This window comes from Pseudorasbora parva, chromosome 15, assembly GCF_024679245.1.
Source record: "Pseudorasbora parva isolate DD20220531a chromosome 15, ASM2467924v1, whole genome shotgun sequence".
NCBI lineage: Eukaryota > Metazoa > Chordata > Actinopteri > Cypriniformes > Gobionidae > Pseudorasbora > Pseudorasbora parva.
The window spans coordinates 10,153,757-10,177,481 of NC_090186.1; the positions used below are offsets into that span (position 1 = coordinate 10,153,757).

At 38.7% G+C, this 23,725-nt stretch overlaps 1 protein-coding gene across 1 annotated transcript; it reads right to left on the reverse strand.

Moving 5' to 3' along the window:
* Positions 1-1,399: 1,399 nt before the first annotated feature.
* rp1l1b (rp1 like 1b) lies at positions 1,400-22,689 on the reverse strand. The gene is made up of 4 exons (XM_067418497.1): positions 22,593-22,689; positions 19,275-19,918; positions 13,406-13,460; positions 1,400-12,632 (listed from the first exon to the last, which is right to left on the reverse strand). The coding sequence occupies exons 2-4, from the start codon at positions 19,776-19,778 to the stop codon at positions 1,420-1,422; spliced, it is 11,772 nt and encodes a 3,923-aa protein (XP_067274598.1). The 5' UTR covers positions 19,779-19,918; positions 22,593-22,689; the 3' UTR covers positions 1,400-1,419.
* Between the last annotated feature and the right edge of the window lie 1,036 nt (positions 22,690-23,725).

Here is a 23,725-nt window from a genome sequence, read left to right on the forward strand (position 1 = left end):
ACCCAGAATCTTTCAGGCTAGGTAGGTCAAACGTATATAAGTATGGCTGACATCTCTACAGGGTGCCATTAGTGCTTAATGCTTCAGCCACACGATTACTTAAATAACAATGACCCTATAATTCAATTAAGCAACTTCCCTCTGGAAGGATTCTATATGTAGACATGTAAAGAACATCCTAGAGATTTAGACCTTCTAAAACTGGAAAAAGACAATTATTAATATATATATTTTTAGAAATCAACCTTTTCATTTGACAAATAGCCACTCATCTGTTCGTTGTCATTTGAAAGGTAAACTAAATAAATAATTATACAACAGACATCTTAATTTTAGTTAGAAAAAATAATGTGCTAATGCAGATGATTTAACTCGCAGAAAACCAAAATGATGTGTTTTAGCAAACAAGTCATATTTAACTAACTAAATAAATAAACATTTAAGCTTAAATATTTTTTTATTTCAGACAGGAATTTAGTACATTCAAGTCACAAGGAATTGATCATATTTAAGTTAACCATTACCATCTGGCCAGCAGAAAATAAACTGCAATAAAGGAACTACATTTGCATGGCAATCACTTCACTTTAAAGTTTTGTGGACAAAACTTGAATATATATAATCCTTTTGATGTACAATCATTTATGTGCTGTGGCAAAACCTCTCTAAGGCATGTGTGCACATCAATCCTTATAATACACAATATGCTGTAATATGGGTGATTCTTTTTGTGATGTCAATCCTGTACATCTGCATTTAGTGCACTTTAAACTTTGTTAAGTGATTTAGAAGGGATAAAAATGGTTTTCTTTTACCTTCAATAATGATCTCCCACAAGTAGCCTTCAAGTAAATGAGATAATTAATACAGCAACATTAAACACTCTGTTAATTCAATACACATTCATATTCATGCACTCATACACACAGGTCAGGACCTCTGATTTCCCTTACATGTCACCATAATATGTGATTTCCCATTTACAGTGTATTTAAATAAAGGGACATTTTAATACATTTGTATAGCAGCACACACATATATGATATACTTATAATCCTTCATCAGCAGTCCTACATTCCCCAATGGCTAAGGCTTAAACCAAGTGTTTTATATAAATAACTGCAATTAAATATGTTGTCTTGACATACATGTAATAACATTCTAAATAATTATCTTACCATCAAGCCAGAATAGCTTCCTGTGCTGTTCAAGTTTCAGAAATTCCTTTTTACAGTACCTGAGCAGTAAAGTGCATTTTTTAATAAATAAAATTAAACTTTATATTATATTAATACATAACATAAGGGATCCAAAGGGCTATTAAGATTTATAAGGTCTAAGTATAATAGAGAAATAAGCTCTTTGGAACTATTTTTACATGCTCAAAAGCATCTTTGGTTTTGATGGTGAGGAATGATTCTACCAGTCGGCTTTCAGATGATTTGAACCTTTCTGATTTTTTGTCAGTTCTTCATGAACTTCTTCGAAGGAACCTGGCTGAGATTCCAGGGATGACTTTGTCATCTGCTTTTGCAAGGCATTTTCAGAGGATTCCCATTCACTGTCCTTTGAATCATCATTAGTCTCATTTGTCTGGACCTCTTCTTCTTCTGCTGTATCCTCTGTAATATCTGAAAGTTTGCCCTTTTCCTTTCTATTCAATTCTTCAACCTCATCTTTTCCCATACAAGTACCCTCTTCTGCATCCTCAATCCCATTCTCTTCAGCTTCAACTTCATGTTCATTATCCTCTTCCCTCCTCTCTGGTTGTCCAACAGCTGAGATTTTGACTAATCTCAGAGCATGAACGATCATCTTGAGAGTTTTATGTGCAGTATTTTTCTGTGATTTTCCCTCTGATCCAGAACTCAAATCCAAGACTTGGCAGTGTTCCTCTGTTTCCGAGTCTTCTCCATCAGCATCAGCCCCGTCCTCAGATTCTGAGTTGTGTTTTACCAAAACATTAAATGAAGTTGCCCCATCTGTTTTGTCATCTGTTTGTTTTGGCTGTAACACAGGCTGTAAAGCTGGAGCATTGCCATCATGTTCCCCTTCATCTGTCTCTATATCTGGCTCTGTATCATCCTCAGCTTCATCCCCAGCTTCAGCTGATTCACCATTGTTGGCCACAAGACCTTTATTTGCAGTTATCTTCACATTGTCATCTTCTTTCTCACATTCTTCACCTTTATCATCAACACTCTCTACAACAACATCTCCCTGGTTCTTAAGAGGGGTTTCATCAAGACCATCAGTGTCCTCATGATTAGAAAGAATGTCTCCTTCCTCTGCTGCTTCACAGCTGACAGATTCCTTGTCTTCCTCAACATCTGATTGGCTTTTGTCTGACTCTTCTCCAGTTGTCTCATGATTAGGTGTTTGTTTTCGCTCTGCCAGTTCTACCTCAGAATTCTTGTCTTCTGCTGTGGTGCTATCTTCAACAGTAGCTTTCTCTTCACACATCTCAGTTTCAGCTTCTTCTGCTGTGTCCTCATCACCTGTATCAGTCTCTCCTGCAGTTTTAGCTTCAGCAGTCCCAGCTTCTATAGATTCATTCTCACGCTCATCTACAGTGTCATCATTAGCTGTCTCACTGTTTTCTGCAGTTTGATCATCATCCCCTGTATTGCCATCTTCATCAGTTTCAGCATCTTTTACAGATTCATTATTAACAGATGTCTCAACCACCTCTGTAGTTTCATCTTCAGTTATTTTATCCTCTCTAGCAATTTCTGCTTCAGTAGTTTGCCCTTCTTCTGAAGTTTTATCTTCATCTGTTTCACCGTCTTCAGCAGTTTCATTTTCAGCTGTCTCATCCTCTTCTGCAGAGTCATTATTAACTGTCTCACCTTCTCCAGTTTCATCTTCAGCAGTTTGTCCATCTTCTGCAGTTTCATTTTCATCCACCTCATCCTCTTCTGCAGTGTTGTCATTAACTGTCTCACCTTCTCCAGTTTCATCTTCAGCAGTTTGTCCATCTTCTGCAGTTTCATTTTCATCCACCTCATCCTCTTCTGCAGTGTCATCATTAACTGTCTCACCTTCTCCAGTTTCATCTCCAGCAGTTTGTCTATCTTCTGCAGTTTTATTTTCACCCGTCTCATGCTCTTCTGCAGTGTCCTCATTAACTGTCTCACCTTCTCCAGTTTCATCTTTGGCAGTTTGTCCATCTTCTGAAGTTTCATTTTCAGCTGTCTCATCCTCTTCTGCAGTGTCATTATTAAATGTCTCACCTTCTCCAGTTTCATCTTCAGCAGTTTGTCCATCTTCTGCAGTTTCATTTTCACCCGTCTCATGCTCTTCTGCAGTGTCCTCATTAACCGTGTCTCCTTCTTCACCAGGTTCATCTTCAGCTGTTTGTCCATCTTCTGCAGTTTCATTTTCAGCCACCTCATCCTCTTCTGCCGTGTCGTCATTAGCTGTCTCACATTCTTCTCCAGTTTCATTTTCACCCGCCTCATGCTCTTCTGCAGTGTCATCATAAACCGTCTCCCCTTCTTCACCAGTTTCATTTTCACCCGTCTCATGCTCTTCTGCAGTGTCGTCATTAGCTGTCTCACATTCTTCTCCCGTTTCATTTTCACCCGTCTCATGCTCTTCTGCAGTGTCCTCATTAACCGTCTCCCCTTCTTCACCGGTTTCATCTTCAGCAGTTATTCCATCTTCTGCAGTTTCATTTTCAGCTGACTCATGCTCTTCTGCAGTGTCGTCATTTACTGTCTCACATTCTTCTCCAGTTTCATTTTCAGTCACCTCATCCTCTTCTGCAGTGTTGTCATTAACTGTCTCACCTTCTCCAGTTTCATTTTCTGTAGTTTGTCCATCTTCTGCCGTTTCATTTTCAGTCACCTCATGCTCTTCTGCAGTGTCGTCATTAACTATTTCGCCTTCTTCTCCAGTTTCATCTCCACCAGTTTGTCCATCTTCTGCAGTTTCATTTTCAGCTGTCTCATCATCTTCTGCAGTTTCATTTTCAGCTGTCTCGTCATCTTCTGCAGTGTCAACATTAACTGTCTCACCTTCTCCGGGTTCACTTTCAGTAGTTTGTCCATCTTCTGCAGCTTCATTTTCAGCCACCTCATTCTCTTCTCCAGTGTCGTCATTAACTGTCTCATTTTCTTCTCCAGTTTCATCTTCAGCAGTTTGTCCATCTTCTGCATTTTCATTTGTCTCATGCTCTTCTGCAGTTTCGTCATTTACTGTCACGCCTTCTTCTCCAGTTTCATCTTCAGTAGTTTGTCCATCTTCTTCAGCTTTATTTTCAGCCACCTCATCCTCTTCTGCAGTGTTGTCATTAACTGTCTCACTTTCTTCTCCAGTTTCATCTTCAGTAGTTTGTCCATCTTCTTCAGCTTTATTTTCAGCCACCTCATCCTCTTCTGCAGTGTTGTCATTAACTGTCTCACTTTCTTCTCCAGTTTCATCTTCAGTAGTTTGTCCATCTTCTTCAGCTTTATTTTCAGCCACCTCATCCTCTTCTGCAGTGTTGTCATTAACTGTCTCACTTTCTTCTCCAGTTTCATCTTCAGCAGTTTCATTTTCAGCCACCTCTTCTGTAGTATTGACATTAACTCTCTCACTTTCTTCTACAGTTTCATCTTCAGCAGTTTGTCCATTTTCTGCAGTTTCATTTTCAGCTGTCTCATCCTCTTCTGCAGTATCATCAACTCTCTCACCTTCTTCTCCAGTTTCATCATCACTCTTCTCTGTAGTTACAGCTTCAGCAGTCTCTCCATCTTCTACAGTTTTACTTTCAGCTGTATTAAGCTCTTCTTCAGTGTTGTAATTAGTTGCCTCGCCATCTTCAGCAGTTTCATTGCCAGCTATGTCATTTTCTTCAGTGGCAAGCACTGCAGCAGTCTGCCCATTGTCTACAGTTTCTTCACCAGTGGTCTCACCCTCTTTAATAGATTCTTTTTTTGCAGTCTTCCCTTCTTCTACAGTTTCATCAAAAGCTGTTTCATCCTGCTCTTCAGATACTTCCTCATTGTATTCTTCAGTTGCTTCCTTGTCCTGCATTATATCATCAAATTCACTGTCATCATTTGCCACATCTTCATCTAATTCGTCATTAACCTTAGAACTGCTTGCATTTTCTTTAACCACCATTAAATCAGAATCAGTTTCATAATTTTCCTCTTTCTCTTCATCTTGTTCTACAGCCTTATCTTGCACTGTCTTAGTATCAGACATCTCAGTAATTTCCCCAACTTCATCTACATCTTTCCTTAAATTTTGGGATATATTTGATTGTTTCAGAGAACAATCTTCCACATAAGTGCTGGATGCATTATTATCACCCTCCTCACTTTCTTGTATTTCATATTCTTCCTTAATTTCTTGGGCAATGGAAGCAAGAATTTCTTTATCTGCCCCCTCTTTCTCATCCTCCTCTTTGACAGCCTCAAGCCCAACATTTTCTCCTGCCATCATACTGGCTGTAGATTCAATGTTTTCATTGGTGGGAGAGGTTTTCTTTATCTGAAGAATTCTTCTTAAATCAAAGTCAATCATCACAGGGGCGGAATTCAGCAATTCCACAGGTAACACATGTTTGGAGACCATTTTCTTTTTCAAGCATGTGTCACAAGGACAATATTCATCATCGCTACGTTGATCACTGAAATCAGTCCCTGTCATTGTATACTCATCATCACTTTTAGCAGGCTGTGGATCAATTGATTGGTTGCGCATCACTTTCAGGCGCCTCCGCCTTTGCTCCGTTTGAATGGTAGATTCACGTGACATTGTCTCTTTTGGTGGTCTTGGTCTTCCAGCTCTACCTTGGATTTTTCTTAGTTCCCTGTTTATACTCGATTGTATCCGTCTGCGGACTTCATCTTGCAATTCACTTATCATTGCATCAAGCTGCTCATTGTCATCTAGATTCCAACGGACTTTGAACTCAGCCATTGCATCAACATAATTTGTCATAAATTGTTTTTCTAATTTATTCAATAAATTCAGAACCCATAGAGGATCAGGGTCTTGAGAAAGCCTTTTTGATAAATGACTTCTTTGTAGTGTTGGATCACTGCCTGAACTTGTGTCCTCGTGATGATCTGATTCAGTTTCCTTATTATTATTGCCAGAACTCTTGTTTGATGAAAGAGGTGTTTCAACGAGTTCCCTTGGACTATCATTATTCCTGATAGTTTCGTCAGAGCCTCGGGCATCATCTTTTAGCTTCTCTTCAACTGTGTCCTTTGTCTCTGGGGTCCACTGAGCCTGACTGTCTGGAGTGGCTGAATCATATTTTGATACTGGTGTTTCTGAAGCTTCCTCTTCCACTGTTTCATCAACTTCCTGTACCTTTGTAAGGGTATCCAGACCTTCACATTCTGTATTAGTTTGGACTTGGGTGCCATCATTGACACTATTTTTCCCAGAACCTGTTGAGCCACTATTAACATCTACCCCTGAGGATGACCTGGCTTTGTATTCCTTGTCCAGACGATTGTTTCTTTCCTCAGAGGTCTTCTTGCTGTCTTTTGGGTCACAAAGCCAAAGGGACTTAAGCATGCTCATGAGCTCCTGGTATTTTTCTTTTTTACCATCTTCATCACTAGTACCAAAATCTAACAACTGGAGATTTGCCAAACAATCCAGAAGACCTTGCGCTGATGTACTAAGTTTACGTCCATATACAGGAGACACTTCTGGTAAGCTATTGCATCTGTCGAGTTTGGGGCTCAGCAAGACTTTCATCACCAGAACTGAGGAATCAAACATCTTCGGTTCATCCCCCCTCTGAGAGTGAACAACTTCAGGAGATTTTTTGTCAATAGCTCCTTCTGCATTCACCACATGAGCATCTTTCATCTTGTGCTGTGTTTCAAGCTTGGTTGCGTCACGTTGCAAAGTTTCATGCACATTTTCATCTCCTAAAGGCACATGTGATGTGCAGAGGGGCTCTATCAAATCAAAGTTGTTGTGGAATTCATCGCCTAGATCACACAAGGTGGTGTCTGATGGGATTTTCCTCAGCCATTCATTTACCACCTCAGTTGGAGAGGCATTTGGCAGGAAAGAAGGACTCAGCTCAGACATGTCTTCATCCATCTTGTGGCAAGAAGAGTCACTCCCAATCCTTTTCCTACATTTGCTACTTTTTTCACTCTTAATGTCGCTGACGTTTGTATCTGATCTACAAGATTCATTTTTTTCTGCTGCTGTATTCAAATGGCCAGTATGTTCTTCTCTTGGGACTGGAACAGGAACGGTCTGTGATATTCTATCAGTTGAGCCACCAACTAAAATAACAGGTTTTTTGGATTTTTTGGGAGATTTTGGTGGGATAGGACTGAGTTGGTTTCCTGAGGTAACAGATAAAGTTGCTGAATGACACCTGGATGTATTGTCCTCAACTTTCTGTGTTGACTTGGTGCTTAATTTATTGTTTCTCCCACTGACAACTGTAGTTTTAACATCATTCTTTTGACCATTTACTTTCAAATGAGATGATGATCTGGATATATTACTCTTTGGTCTGTCTGTCATTTCTGCAGTATTTTCTTCTTTAAAGTTAGATTTCTCAGAGTCTGATATTGCCGAGGCACTATTTGAAATGTGTCTTTCCTGTTGTGTAGAACTACATTTTGAACAAACACTTTGAGATTTATGGGTAACGTCTGGACTTTCAGTTTTATCTTGCCCAGTGATTTCAGTGTGTACAGCTTTGGACAGATTTGGACAGATCTCTTTGGTTAGAGAACTCTGCCTCACTGAACCATTGGCAGATGGTTGGCTATCAGATGAAGTATTTAAATACTTTGTTTTGGAGGATTTATTGCTTGCTACATCATCTCTATCCTGATTTGTGTCCCCAGGAAATGTAGAGCTGCAATGAGAGCATTTGGACTTCGATTTACTAGAGACATTTGACTTAGCCGATGCAAAACTTTTAGGTCTTTCCTCTGGGGTCTGTGTTGTTTCACTTGTTATTCGTACTGGAGATTCTGATAAACACTTCACATCAGATTTACCACATATGTCAGTCTTTGATGAAGCAGATGTTCTTGAGGTCACTGAAACAGCACCATCATCTATTTCCTCAACATCATCAGCCTCATGGTCTTCAACTATCCCAATAGACACTGAGGTGCTTGTTGGTGTTAAGACTCTATCAGAGGTGGAACTAACTGAACTGATTCTGGACTTTGCTGACTTTTTAGAGAGAGGACTTGCAGGTACATCTTCATGTTCGGAATCTTTTTCAGACAATGTTATTTGACTTGACTTATCTATTGCATCATATTTATTTGAGTTATCTGCTTGAGATACTTTTGATTCATCAGACACTGGACTCTCACTTCTGTTTATTTCCATATTTACAGTGTTTGTGGCTACATGGACCTGACCCTCAGAAACCTTAGATTTCCTGGATCTTGTAGATGCGTTTGACTTAACTGACAGTTTGCTTGGTGATCTGTTTTCTTTTTTATCCACACCTGCTTTAGACACTTTAGATTCTGCAGATGCATTGGACAACACACTTGTCGATCTTCTGTCAGGCTCTTCAGCTTCTGAAAGGATGGACTTTGCAAAAACATTTGATTTGGTAGATACAACACTTGATTTAACAGTGGCATCAGATGTTGTAGATGGAGTTGACTTTACAGACAAAGAGCTTGTTGTTCTTTCTACCACTTTATTTGCTTCTTCGACATCCTCAGTTGATCGAACATCTCCCGTATCAGTGTTTCCAGTTTCTTTAGGAGCAACTCCTGAAATATTTGACCTCTTAGATCTTGCAGATGTTTTAGATGTAACTGATGTTGCACTTGGTGCTCTCTGCTGTACATTGCTGATTAGCTCAGAATCTTCTTGCTTGTTTGATCTTGCAGAAACATTAGAAATAGAAGACAAAACACTTTCTGGTCTCGCTTCCTTTTGTTTGTCTTCATTGACAGGGTCTTGTGGACCAGACCTTCCAGAGACACCCGATTTCAATGACCTCGAACTTGGTGCCCTCTTCACCTTTTGTTCATCTGGTTCATCTATGATTATTTCTGAAACTTTAGATGTTTTGGACCTTACAGAAGAATTTGATTTTGCAGACACCGCACTTGGAGCCCTTTCTTGGATTTCTCCCTCATTTGATTTCTCATTTTCATCAGGATTGGCTTCAGACATTATTGAAATGGCACTCAAAGGTCTGTTTAGGTTCTGAACCTCTTCTTCCTCTGAATGCTCTGACTTATTGGAGCTTACTGAAATTCTGGATTTAGTAACACTTGGTGCTTTTAGTTCACTTTCTTCATTGTGAGGCTCTTCTGCCTGTACTTTTGAAACATTTGATGCTTTGGATTTTGCAGAGATACTGGTTTTGGTAGAAATATCAGATCTTCCTGACATAGCACTTAGCACTCTGTCCCCCATTTCTTTGTTATCATTAATGATATTGATTGCAGAAGCATTTGACTTTTTTGATTTTGTAGAAACATTTGACTTTGCAGAGAAAGCACTTGAAGCTCTCTCTTCCTCTTGGTCTTTTGCATCAGGATCTTCTGTCTGAACTTCAGAGACTTTTGATGCTGTGCTTTTTGCAGAGCAACTGGTTTTGGTAGAAATATCAGATCTTCCCGACATAGCACTTGGCACTCTGTCCCTTTTTTCTTTGTTATCATTGTTGATATCGATTGTAGAAGTATTTGATATTTTTGATTTTATAGAAACATTTGACTTTGCAGACAAAGCACTTGAAGCTCGCTCATCCTCTTGGTCTTTTGCACCAACAGGCTCAGTTAAAACATTTGAAATTCTGGACTTATCGGATCTTGTTGAAACGCTTGATCTTGTTGACAATGCACTCTGAGCTCGTTCCTCTGTTTGGTGGTCTGATCCTCGAGTCAAAGCAGATGACACTTTTAAATTATTAGACTCTTTCAATCTTTCAGAAGCATTGGATATAGATGACATGGCACTCAGAGCCCGTTCCTCTGTCACTTCAACTCTGTCACTTACAGTGACTTCTGAATGATTGGATTGTGCTGAGAATGCTCTCTGAGCTTGTTCTTCTGTTTGTTCTTTTTCTGAGACCATTGTCTTCATAGACTTTGCAGATATGTTAGATTTAGAGGACAGCACACTTGCAGATCTCAAATTATCTCTATCTTCAGCAACAACATCTGCTGTCATATCAGATACTTTTGATTGCTTGGATATACAAGAACTATTGGATTTAGTTGACAATGCACTTGGTGCTCTTTCCTCTAGTTGCTCTCCCTCAGACAGATTCGTTTTTTTTGACAATGTGGAAACTTTAGATTTGACAGACAAAGCACTGGAGGTTCTGTTTTCTGTCTCTTCCTCCTCCAACTTGGCCTTATTTGACTTCATTGAAGCATTTGATTTGATTGACATAACACTAGGAGCTCGTTCCTTCATTTCTTCTTCTGATCCTGGTGTTGGTGTTGTCTTGGATTTCCTTGATCTTGCAGATGTAGTAGACTTCACAGAAATAGTGCTTGATGCTCTTTCCTGAACATCCTCTTTTTCCTGTTCTTCATCTTGGTCTGCTTCTGAAATTTTTGATGTTCTGGATCTTTTAGAGTGATTTGATATTGATGACACAGAACTTGGCGATCTCTCCCCGGGTACCTCCACTTGAGTAGCTGTTTGAGATTCAGGTGTGTTTAATTTCACACACTCAGTATTCAGTAAATGTAAACATTCCCCTCTTTCTTGGAGAGAAGCTGCTTCTGAAATGTCAGACATAGATTTTTGTGAGACAAACGATTTAATAGAAATGCTGCTGGGAGCTCTGTCTTGCTCATCATCCTCACACTCGCTCAGCTCAAAGGACATTTTAGATCTTGCAGAAATATTTGACTTTTTTGAAAAGGAGCTGTGAGCTCTCTCCTCTGTTTGATAATTATTTGCCAGATCTTCAATTCCAGACTTTTTTAATGTACCAGATTTAACACTTGGCGCTTTCTCTTCTATTCTCTCCTCCTCAGATGTCCCATCAGGTGCAGACGGTGACTCTTTAGACTGACTAGATTTAACAGAAATATTTGATGATAAAACACTTACAGCCCTCTCCTCAACACTGTCCTGTGATTTAGTAAGCTCATCAAAACAATTTTCTGACAGTTTGGATCTCACAGATATATTTGATTTAACAGACATGGCACTTGATGTTCTTGCTTCAAAATTTTGTTCCTCAGACACATTGTCTGAGATTTCGTAATTTTGTAATTTGTCAGATCTCTGAGACTTTATTGACATGGCACTGTGTGCTCTTCCGTCCTGTTCAAGTACTTTTGAAACATTTGTTTTATTTGATTTTCCAGAGGTATTGGATTTTACGGAGATAGCGCTTGAGGATCGCTCCTCTATTGTTTCATTGTTTACTTCAGTATTCTCTGGAGTATTTACATTTTCATAAGAGCCTGATAACTCGGACAGTGACTTTGTAGCAACTTTCAATTTGGCTGACATGGCACTTAGTGCCCGTTCTTCTGTTTCAGTATCTTGGCCATCATTGGATTTAGAAGCCCCTAAAGTCGCTATGTCCTTTGAGACAACACATTTACAGCTTTTTGGTCCAGACAAAGCTCTGGGTGAAGCAGATGTTTCAGACCTGACCTCTTCATCGCCTACTTCTGGACTGACAAACTTTCTGGCCTTTCTAGACTGCCCTGAAGATGAAGCTTTGCTTGGTGGTCTCGGTGATAGATGTGCCAGAGTTGCAGGAGATTTACATGGTGTAACAGAACATGAGGTTGGTTCAGCATCTTTGCTCTCCTCATCTTCCTGTTGGCCATGGGATGCTCTTGAGATACTCGGAGGGAGATCGACATCTTCATCATCTTCATCCTCCTTCAGTGATGCTAAAATTTGGGAAGAAGAGCTCACGACGGATATAGGTCTTTCATCTTCCTCTACTGGTTGAGTGATCTTAACACTTAATTGATCTTTAGGCAGGTTCGAGGATATGACATCAGGCCTGTTCTCTTCATTATCAGATGCGTGAGTGTTCTCACGCATGTCTTCTATAGCTATGCTCTTTGTTTCTATGCTCTGTGTTTTAGGGGTCACTGAGCGCACTTCACTTCGACTGCAGCAATGGTTGATGGTACATTGTTCAATAGTGGTGTCGCCCTGCTGCCCGATAGTTTGTTGAATGCAAGTTGCCTTTTCCACTACATGCTCGGTGTACTCTTCACTGGACATTGTGCGCATGCTGTCAGTAGATGCCTTTTTGCACACTATTCTCCGCGAGGATGCACTTGAGCTCGAGGATCTGATTCGTCTTACAGATCCTTGACTGGGAGGTACAGGATTCTTCCAAATGTCATACTCTTGACAGTGAGAGCAGCAGTGCTGGCAATGTGGTTCTTCAAAATGTTTTTGGTAACATTTGGTGCTGTATGTCTCATCTGCTTCACCAGCAGAGATAGAGCCAGCTTCTGAGCAGCTCTCTGCACTACCATGAGACAGGGAACATGCATCTTCAGGTACTATATGGGATTCATTAAAAGAGCTCTTCGACTTCTTGACCTCTGTAGACCAGTGCAATGTCTCATTGTGTAATAGTCGAAAGCGCACTTTCATCTCCATTGACAGGCTTCCATCCTGGTTGACCAGAACTCGCTTTTCGATGTCATCATCCATCATATTTTCTCCTGTATGAGGACAATCGCCTCTGTGCTCTGTAGGTAACGAGTTATGTCGATTTGGAAACAACTTTTCAGATGAGATAGACTGAGACAGTCTTGCTGATCTGTGTCTTGAATCACATCTTGGATGGATGGTGCTTCTATTAGTTTCTAGTCCAAAGTTGACTACAAAGAAGTAACCACAGTAAATAAGTATTACAATAAATATTAAATAATACAAAGTTATAATGTAATAAATGAATGAACATACAAAAAAACGCAAAAATAAATTATTAAATAAATAATACAAAGTTATAATGTAATGAATGAATGAACATACAAAAAAAAGCAAATGCAAAATTTCACCAAAAAAGTTTTTCATAATTTTTTATATTGTAATTAAATTAAGTACATATATAAAAAACAATATAGCCTATACATTATTGTTGTTGTTTTACCTTATAGAATATTTACTTTATAGAAAAATATATTTATCACATGGGTAAAAAACTAACACTAAAACATAACTTAAATATATTCTATAAAAACAAATCACTTTTTTTCAAGCAAATTTATGTTGTTTTAAGGATGTCTAGATATGTTTTTTTTACAGTGAAAAGTAATAGAAAAAAATATGATTAATGGTTAGGAAAATGAATTTTTGCAGTGTGACCTACCATTTTTCTTGGCTCCCTTTTCTTCGCTGCAGACACTGGAGCGTGACTTTATGTTCAGCCTCGGAAGTTTGTCATAAGAGTTCTTCCTGAATCTGTCCAACAGGAGTGGGTGGAAAGGCTCACGTCCTACACAAACCAAAATGCTCGGGCACTGCAGAAGACTTTGCACACTGTCAATCTGAAACACATGCAAATCGCTGTCAACATTAGAGAGACTGTGCTGCTGGTTGATTACAGTATGACAGAATCAAATTGATTGAGATTAAAAATATCTGGCTGAATTTAAATCAGCAGGAATTAATACAACAGCCAAGATCTGATGAGGAAATGTGCTATGATGGATTGAAGCCATACCAATTAAAGGTTAATGGCCATGGGAAGTCAAACCATCTGCTGTATACATTTTCCCACACTCATTTTTAATCATGAAAACAGTGATCTGAAAATGTGTGTGTGATCTATTATGCAGGGTGTTTTCGGTGCATGAGTCAGTACAAATGGGTCAGCACAAAAAACAAATGTACAAACAAATAAGTCATAGGTCATATCTCTAATTATCTCTAATCTATAGGTCTCTAATTAAAAAAGGGATTGTTGTGATAACATTAATATATCAAAATAAAAATAAAATGTACAATCAACATTCTGTTAGCAAATCAGATAGTATCAGAGTTCATCTGAGGTCAATTCATTTGAGCTCCTATGAACCTATGTTATAAATATTAGGGGTATTAAAAAAGAAAGAATTATTCTTATGTTGTGTTTAAGGGTTTTTTTTCTGGAAAAGGGAAAAGAGCCAAGAAACTTGAGTACTATGGTGCGTCAGTCTTGTCCATATAACCTTTTTAAATATAGTAACCGAACAACATCTGATGTTGAACCAGGTTCCAAACTCATGAAGTCAGAGTATACTGTGCATAAATAGAGAAAAAGTACACACATCAACATCACATATCAATCTTTAACACAATACTAACTTTACGCTAAACCTGCATGCTCTGCAGTTTTAGATCTTCAAAACTTTTCAATTTTACAGTGGATTTGAAGATAATTAATTGGAACTGTAGAGGATGCGAGTATCTCAAACGGTATGTTTTCATGGCATTGACCTGCTTCTGCTGGTTCAAAATAGCTCTGATTTGAGCAAGATTAATAGTTATTCTCTGGATGCTGGTGCATCACTGCTGTGCAAAAATACAAGTAAAGGAATATCCTGATCATATCTAACAAGAACAGCAGGAATTATTTATTTAAAGATGTTTCAAAAGAGTGTAACAAAGATGAGAAGTATTCAAGCAAATCTTAATGGTATGGAATCTTAAATGGTACACAAAAAACGAATAATAAATAAATAATAAGTGTCAATGTAATTTTCTTATTAAAAAAAAATATGTTTCAAACTGTCAGTGTACAGAATGCAAATGTGTCAAAGATGGACATCTGCTATCATCAATTTGATGCTCCCTTTAGTGATCCTGACAGTGTTTGAGCAATGTTGGTGTTTGCTTGGTAAGAATATTACTGCCTTTTCTTTTAAAGTAACGTATATTAACTGTTGAGAATATGTATTTTTTGTATTACTAGTGATGGTTGCCGGTTCATTTGGAATCTAACATAATCAATAAATTATCCATAATTCAGTGAGAGGTGTCAGTCACAAATTGTGAAATAAAAATAAATAAACAAATGCTGCCTTTGGAGGATGCATCTAGTAAGGCATGAAGGCACATCCAAATCCAATGTTAGCTTCACTATAGTGAGGCAACAAGTCAGCTGCGTAAGATTTTGAACGCAGCCTCAGTCACTGATTCAAAACACTGTTTTGTGAATGTTTTGTCTAACACATTAAAGGAACTGCTTCGTTAGAGTAATTCGTTCATGAAATGGACTTCACCTCATGCTGTTTTCAGGTACATGCAGAAGCTTGGGACATGCTTGTTGTATATACCATGTTAGGTGGCAAGAACAAGAACAAAGTTCGTTCTGGCCAGGACATTCCATACTCCACGAGAAAAGCAGGCGGTGAATAATCACATTTACCCCGCCCACTTTACATTTCTGACCAATCGCACAATAGTTCTCGGACACCCGCAAGTTCTGCTCAGGCGATGTGTGGAGAACAAGTTGCGAGAACTCCCACACCAGGGCTGCGAGAACAAAATGACGTCATGTTCTCACAGCCCTGGGAGCCCTGCTGGACTGTTACTCTAAAGATGTGACCAATGCCACTCCACAAGATATATCTGACGAAACTACAAACCCAGCAAGCAATAGCCATAATTTAACCTACTAGGTTAACTATAGACCCCATATAGTCCGGCTATGAGTAACCCACTTCTTGATTTGGTTACATGTCATTTTTGCCAAAATAAATAGTAAGATGTATGATATTCCATCACATGAGCATAGTCAACATTTCTTTAAAACGTTCATGTTCAAGATGACTATTCTATTGTTGGGCCATGGTTAGACGTCCATTACATGTTCACTGACAGCTCAAATTTGGTCTTGTTTTAGCCTAGACGTCAGGGCTGTGTTTGGACGGCCGTCTTTTTATTTGTCTTGCCCAGCAACAAAGCTCGAAACTTTATATCTTCAAAGATAGAACACAAGGGTCCTACTGGATTCTGTTCTCGTTCTCTTACATGTTCAACTTTTAGCCAGTGACAAATAAATCTTTACGCTACTGCTTGTCGAGCTATTTCTGGTATTGTCTCTGTGCCATTCGTAATGTTATCCATGTATCAGTCAGGCCCCTGTGGAGGGGTGTGTGCCACTTTACAGCATGTTTTCTATGGGAAGTACATGCCTGTGGCAGTGCTAATAGGATGTGCCTGCTCTAGACCCACAGAGGACCAGCAGCGCTGACCAGAGTCAGCAGCGACCAGTAAGTCCAGCTCTGATGGGCAGGAAATGCCTGGAACGACTCCAGACATTCTGTGGACTCCAAGCCAAGAAGTGTTCCCCTTTAAAAGGAACAGCACTTTCTCTGCGTACAGCGTGATGCCACCATTAGCACTGTGGCATAACGTGCCTTACCGTTGCGTGCGAACACATAGAGACAGGTCTTGATTTGGAAGGACAGCCTCTGATTGCCCTCGGGGCTGTATAAACCCCTAGCCTCTCACCTTTTATCAGGGTTGCCATAGCTCAGTCCCAGAGGGGCTATTTCTTACACTGCTCGGGCCACCCTGTCCACCTCTTATCTACCCAAACCACCTGCAGACTGTAATTCTTTATTTTTTCCTCTTCCGTGGTCTGTGGCATTTGCCCTTAAGCGCAAGTGGGAGTGATAGTTACTAAAATGAACTTTACGCTGACTGATCTGCTCAACTAATCTTGTTCTCAGCATTATGAGCACTTCATAAATCAAACGACTCAATCTGTGGAGACTGTCACTTTCTTTGGTAGACTCAAATAACTAATGGACAAAAATCTAATTAAAGAGCTCAAAATCTGAGGTTCCACAGCTTTGGGACTTTCCAGTTGTCAGATGCATGGCATTGCTTACATATACTTAGCTTCCTGTAAATGTGTTTTTAACTCAAATGGGAGCTATGGTTATAAACAAAGGAATAAAAGACTGATAAAACATTTGCTATCTTATCTGCTCCAGAGCCTGTTGAATATTTGTATCACATCTTAAATATTTCATTTATAAATCATTTCCAGTTTCAACCACTAGAGGCCTCTGTGTCCTTAGCACATGTGCTTCTCCTCCAAACTAACAGCTGATCTTTCATAATTTAGGTCAATTTACAAAAACATTAAACAGCTACATGTACTTTATTTACAATACGAACAATTTATCACCTTACATATTTGCATACTATAATTAATGCTAATAACATTTCATAACACAACCAGAAAGACACAAAATAAGCAAACCTGAAAAATGTAGGGGACTTTATGGACATGGTTTTTAATAAGCTGTTTTAGACCAAATTAAGTTTTCAATGTAAAATAGCATTCCTCCCATAAGAGTATGTTACTAGTTGTATTATTTTATGTAAAAGGAAGTTGAAATTAAATAACGTTTAATTAACAAAGTTTAGGAGCAACACCTTTAAATGACTTATTCAATCAGCATGAGATAACTATATATATATATCCATCCACACGCACACACACACCGATCAGGCATAACATTATGAACTAATATTGTGTTGGTCCCCCTTTTGCTGCCAAAACAGCCCCGACTCATTGAGGCATGGACTTTACTAGACCCCTGATGGTGTTCTGTGGTGTCTGGCACCAAGATGTTAGCAGCAGATCCTTTAAATCATGTAAGTTGCAAGGTGGGGCCTCCATGGATCGGACTTGTTTGTACAGCACATCCCACAGATGCTCGATTGGATTAAGATCCGGGGACTTTAGAGGCCAAGTCAATACCTCAAAGTCGTGCTCCTCAAACCATTCCTGAACCATTCTTGCTTTGTGGCAGGACAGATTATCCTGCTGAAAAAGGACACAGCCACCAAGGAATACCATTTCCATGAAAAGGTGTACATGGTTTGCAACAATGTTTAGGCAGGTGGTACGGGTCAAATGGACTGCATGTAACATCCACATGGCAGGACATCTTCGTCTGTCGACAGGGGTCACCATGGCCAACAAACTGCGATGCACTGAGTATTCTGACACCTTTCTATCAAAACCAGTATTAACTTCTTAAGCAATTTGAGCTACAGTAGCTTGTCTATTTGATCAGACCACACGGGCCAGCCTTTACTCTCCACGTGCATCAGTAAGCCTTGGCCGCCCATGACGCTGTTGCCGGTTCACCACTGTTCCTTCCTTGGACCACTTTTAATAGATACTGACCACTGCAGACCAGGAACACCCCACAAGAGCTGCAGGTCTGGAGATGCTCTGACCCAGTCGTCTAGCCATCACAATTTGGCCCTTGTCAAACTCGCTTAAATCCTTACGCTTGCCCATTTTGAGGACAAAATGTTTACTTGCTGCCGAATATATACCAACCACTAACAGGTGCCGTGATGAAGAGATAATCAGTGTTATTCACTTCACGTGTTAGTGGTTATAATGTTATGCCTTATCAGTGTATATACATAGTCGACTCACCTATGTTCCTCGACAGTTTTCTGAATCCCTCCGCCACCCCAACTCCTCACTATCACCTGGTTACCATCCCAAGCTCACTACTATTTCCGAGCTCAGAGAGCCCGCTTCTCAGACAGCATGCCAAATACGCATACTCATTTACTTTTAAGCGTGAATGCGAGAAATGTCTTGAAAATGTAAAAGCAAATGATCTGCAGAATGTAACACTATTTAGCTGACTAAAACTAGACAGTGAATTTCAGGGTTGTGCACCACTCAGAACTAAATTGAGAATGAAGTGATATTGAATTGAGCTAATAATCAAGATGCTGATTTGGAAAGAAGTTAATTAAATTGCACTGATTTCCCAATAAGTTGTTTCACTGCAATAAGTATACATTTTAATGACAAAGCTTGACAAAGTCTTGTCTGAAAGTTTAAAGAAATGTCTATTTATGAGAAAACTGGTGGGCCATACAGACAGACATTTAAGTAAAAAAATTAGTTGATTTATAAATCATATATGTTTGCAGGACTATAAAATACTATAAAAAGTAGCTGATATAGTGACTATACCAACTCTCACCACCCACCCCTTTTTTTACTTGAGCATGGCGTTTGGATTTAAGTATAATTCCTACATAGGTGATTTTGTAACTGAATTTTAAGTGGTAGGTTTTGTGTTTAAATTTGTGTTAAAAAATGTATGAAAACAGTTGTGCTGCCTAATTTTTTTTGCAGAAACTGTGATACATTTTCATGATTCTTTGCTTAAAAGATTAAAAAGAACAGCATTTAGAAGTACAAATCTTTCGTAACATTATGTTGTTACTGTCATTCTTGATCAATTTAATGCATCCTTACTGAATAAAAAAAAAATCTACTAACCCCAAACTTTTAAACGTTTATATTTCCAGAAGAGACTCACCTTGTGGCCTTCGAGTGTGTAAAGCTTCCTGATGAGACAATGCATGAGTTCAGAGACCTCATCCATGAAGAGTGCCAGACTGCGCAGGCTCCTGCGGTGCAGCACGATGGTCCTCCGGACAGAGGGGTCACTGTTTTTCACAAGCACAATCTTCCTGGATTGTCTGTGATGATGGTGGTGGTGGTGGTGGTGCTCTTCACTCTGTCCAGGGGCTTCCTCGGGTCTAATGGGCCTTCTGTTTGTATACTGTTGAGGGTGTGGATGTGTATGGAAATGATACCACGGGTTCGAGTATGCTCCCGAGGCCTCTGAGGCCATCGTCTTAGCTTGCTGGTGATCTGCACACAGATAACATCCACGATCCTCCAGCGGTTCCTGTCTAGTCGAGCCGTAGGAGCCTCTGAAGGATGTTGCGGGACAATGCCCATGGGGAAAAGGGGGCTTGAGAGGTGGATCGTCTGTGATGGTGTCAAAGCATTGAAAGCTTTGATTGTGGGAGGCCATTTTAACTTCATCCAATGGATTGTGGCAGATGTCAGTTGACTTTTGGTTGAGTCAGAGGATAAAGGGATCACAGGAGAACATAGCAGGGCTATACTCTCTGGCCCAGCAGATCACACTCACTCATTCTCTCCACGTCCACTCTGAAAAAGACAAAAACACAAAACACATGTACAAGGTTAACATCACCAACAGAAATTTCAAGTAATTTTTTGCCAAGCCCTTTAAGACAACATTTGATTTTAGGGAACTTTATAACAAATTGGTAGTTTTATTAATATATATTAAGAATATAAAATTAAGAATTGAATGCAATTGTAAACTTGTTCATGAGAATGTTCTTTGTGTAAAAACAATCCTGATAAACTAACAAGCTTAAACAAGAGGATAAACACAACGCTTTCAACTCGATCCTGTTCTTAACAGGATTTACAATTCTTAGCTAAGTGACCCAAACAACACTGAAACATTTACTTTAAGTGTTTTTAGATTACTAACTGATACATTTAATTTGAGATATTTGTACGTTAACCAACCTTTCTCCCACCTATTTTCAAACACTTTCTTGCAGAATCAAGCTTCTTTACATAAAACTCAGTACCTTTATAAGTCAAAGTCTTTTTGCCCATTGCAACTGTCGAAACTGAAAGTATCTGTGGTCTTAAATCCAGATTTAACATGTGACCCTAAACAGGTACATCTGCAGGAATCCCACTGGCACATCATGACAGCACATTTGTGCCTGGCACACTCCACAGCTGAGGGAGCATTACTGAGCTCAAGACACAGAAATGATGGACAGATATCAGAGACTAAGCAGGGATAAAAAGAGCAGACTTCGCCTGAATTAGACTAAAGAGCTTATCTACAAGTGCAGGGAAAAAGTGGAAGCAACATGTGACAGGATGAAGCTGCAGTAAAAGCCTATTGTTATTTTTGATTCAAGCTCAAATGTGAAAATTAAAAATTACCAAGTCATGTGATTTAAGAAAGCAAAGCTGTAAAGCTGAAAAATGGAAACATGCTGATTTGTTCAAAGAAAAGGTAGAACACTAAATCAGTAACACACAACTATTAACATGCAACAATTCTGATTTCTTATGTCAGATCAATGAATCCACTGCCTTATATTCTAATCCAAATATAGATACACTGAAAAAAGTACCATACATCTTAAAAAAACGGAACATGAATCCTCAGTTCCAGCTCACTTTTCCCACTCACGCTATCAGAACAAAAACAGGGAAATGATACCGCCTGTGAGTTTTATTGCATAACAGGACCAAACCAGACTCTTTAAGTGTTGCAGAAGCACATAATAATCTGTAATATAGATTACCATTCCAAAATGTTTTGAAAGAAATTAATATTTAAATGTAGCAATGGTGCATTAAAGTTAGTGACATGTCAAGGCGAAGCATGATAATTTGTCCTCTGCATTTAACCCATCCAAATTAGTGCAGATACATTAGGAGTAGCAAGTTGTGAACATACACACCCGGAGCAGCGGTCAGCCATTTTGTTGTTGCGCCCAGGGAGCGACTGGGGGTCAGTCGTTTCCTGCCGGAACTGAGAATCAAACCCACGACCTTTGGGTTACCAGTCTGTCTATCTAACTATTAGGCCACAACTTTTGATTAAATTGATCCAATGTGACAGCAACAACATTTATAATCTCACAAAAGATTCTCATTTCAAATAAATGCTGCACAACTGTTTTAACAATGAGGATAAAAAAAATGTTTCTCGAGCAGTAAATCGGCATATTAGAACGATTTCAGTGTCATGTGACACTGAAGACTATGAAGTATTGATGCTGAAAAATCAGCTTTGCATTCGCAGGGATACATTTTTCAAATTTGTTTTAAAATATAATAAGCAGTTATTTTACATTTTAATAACATTTCACACTATTATTGTATTTTGGTATGCATACAGCACTGGTGAGCATAAGAGATTTCTTTAAAAAGAAATATATCAAAAAATTACAGATTCTAAACTTTTGAACAGGTGTACTCAACTAGTCTTAAAAATTAGGACACAATGGGAGAAAAAAAGTGTATATAGTAGAAAATGGCCTATGGTCATACTAACAAAAATAATAATAAATTACTTTAATGCTAACACTTCAGATTTCTCAAAGTAATATCTGATTCAGGGCTTAATGACTCAAACTGTGGAACCAGGAAAACTGAGTCTGCATCCTTCTTTCTGCAAAAAACAAAACAAAAAAAACAATATTCTAATAAATGACCCAGAGGCCTGTTCCAGAATCTGCTTCTGATGAGAACATTTGAAGAAAAGAGAATGTAAACAAATAATATAAATCATATGATATAAATTATGTTACTCAAAACAAATAGATTCCTGTGATGCAGATGATCTGTAAGCTCAAAACACCATATGAAAAAGATGTTAAACAAACCTGAGTTAAGTAAGTTTAAGCATCATGATACTCACAGATCTTTGTAAATGCAGGCAGAAGTTTTAAATCCTATAATAAATCCCAGATAACTGCACCAGTGTTTCTCATGATTCTACTGTGCTTTTGCATGCACCTGATTTGATATTCATGTAATCGCTTAATTCTGATGAATCCGAATGAGAAAGAAAAAAAAACACAAAAATGCTAGAGCTTCTCTCATTTCCCCATAAAGATTTCTCAAACCAGTGAGGTTTAGCCAAGGTACAGGTAAAGACTGTGAAAGCACCTGAAATTCTTAATTACATTTTCAATGAACTGGGATCCAAAAGAACCGGGGAAAGTCTTCAATGTCAACGCAAACTGTCCATTACAAAGCACTGCAAAATACTCACCATCATAAGAACCATGATCAAAATGTTGAGAAACCAAAAGCTCAGCAAAGCATTCTCTGATTTTCCACACGAGAGCTGAGAAGGTGCAGGAGCTGCTACGGACTGCCAGCTGAGCAGCACTTGTCCCACCGGGGGCCTATCTGCTAATCGGTCCTTGGGAAGCTAAGGATAGAACGGAAAGCCTTCTTAATCACCCTGAGACTGCATCCAAATCTGCTGAGGCTTTGGACACATGACTAGAACTTGGCCATTGCATAGAAGAGCAGACAAACTTAGCACATGGTCAGTAAAAGACTCTTGAGGACACTGATAGTTGATAAAACAAATGGTTACATGTTTGCAGGATCCACAGAACACAAATAAGGCTTAAACAGCCTTAGTGTGTCAAAAACATTCTGTTGAAGGTAGAAATCTTATAAGGGACAAGAGCATAAACAATCACATCTGTGATATCAATTGATATTGATAAATTAAAAAGTCTCTAATACTGGGCAATAACTAGCGTTATTTTACAATACATTACTGTAGTCAGAAATTTACAGTGGAATTAATACATGCTGGGTCATTACCATGCCACTGTAATAAATGATATTGTTTAGTACTGTAATTGTTTTAAAGTATCATAATGGTAATCAGTGTCCCATTTGTTCCAGATCTTGGACCTTGTATATTTATATTCAAATTTCTGTTCTAGCCATGTATAACATTTTGTTAAAACTAGGACAAGCTAGAATATAAAATAAGCTAATTGACTGATTTTAAGTTAGTCAAACTATACTATTATCAGCGTTATTTCAGCAAAGACTTACCAATATCGTATTTCGAATTCATAATTGTTTGTAGATGGATATTTCACAATAGTAAAGCAGCCGCTGAGATTCATCTTTAAAAGGTATGACATTTTTTCCCATTACATGATGATGACGGAATATTTCGACATACAAAACACAACAATGGTGACACAAAACAAATAATAATAATAAAAAAGATAAATTCTGAACATTAAAAAATAAAAAAAATAAACAAAATAATCTATTTCGCACTGCATGCTGGGTACCTTACATATGCACTGTAGAAAGAGTGCAGTTAGATACAAGAGAAGTCCTACTTTGGATTTACTGTGAATGTCATGC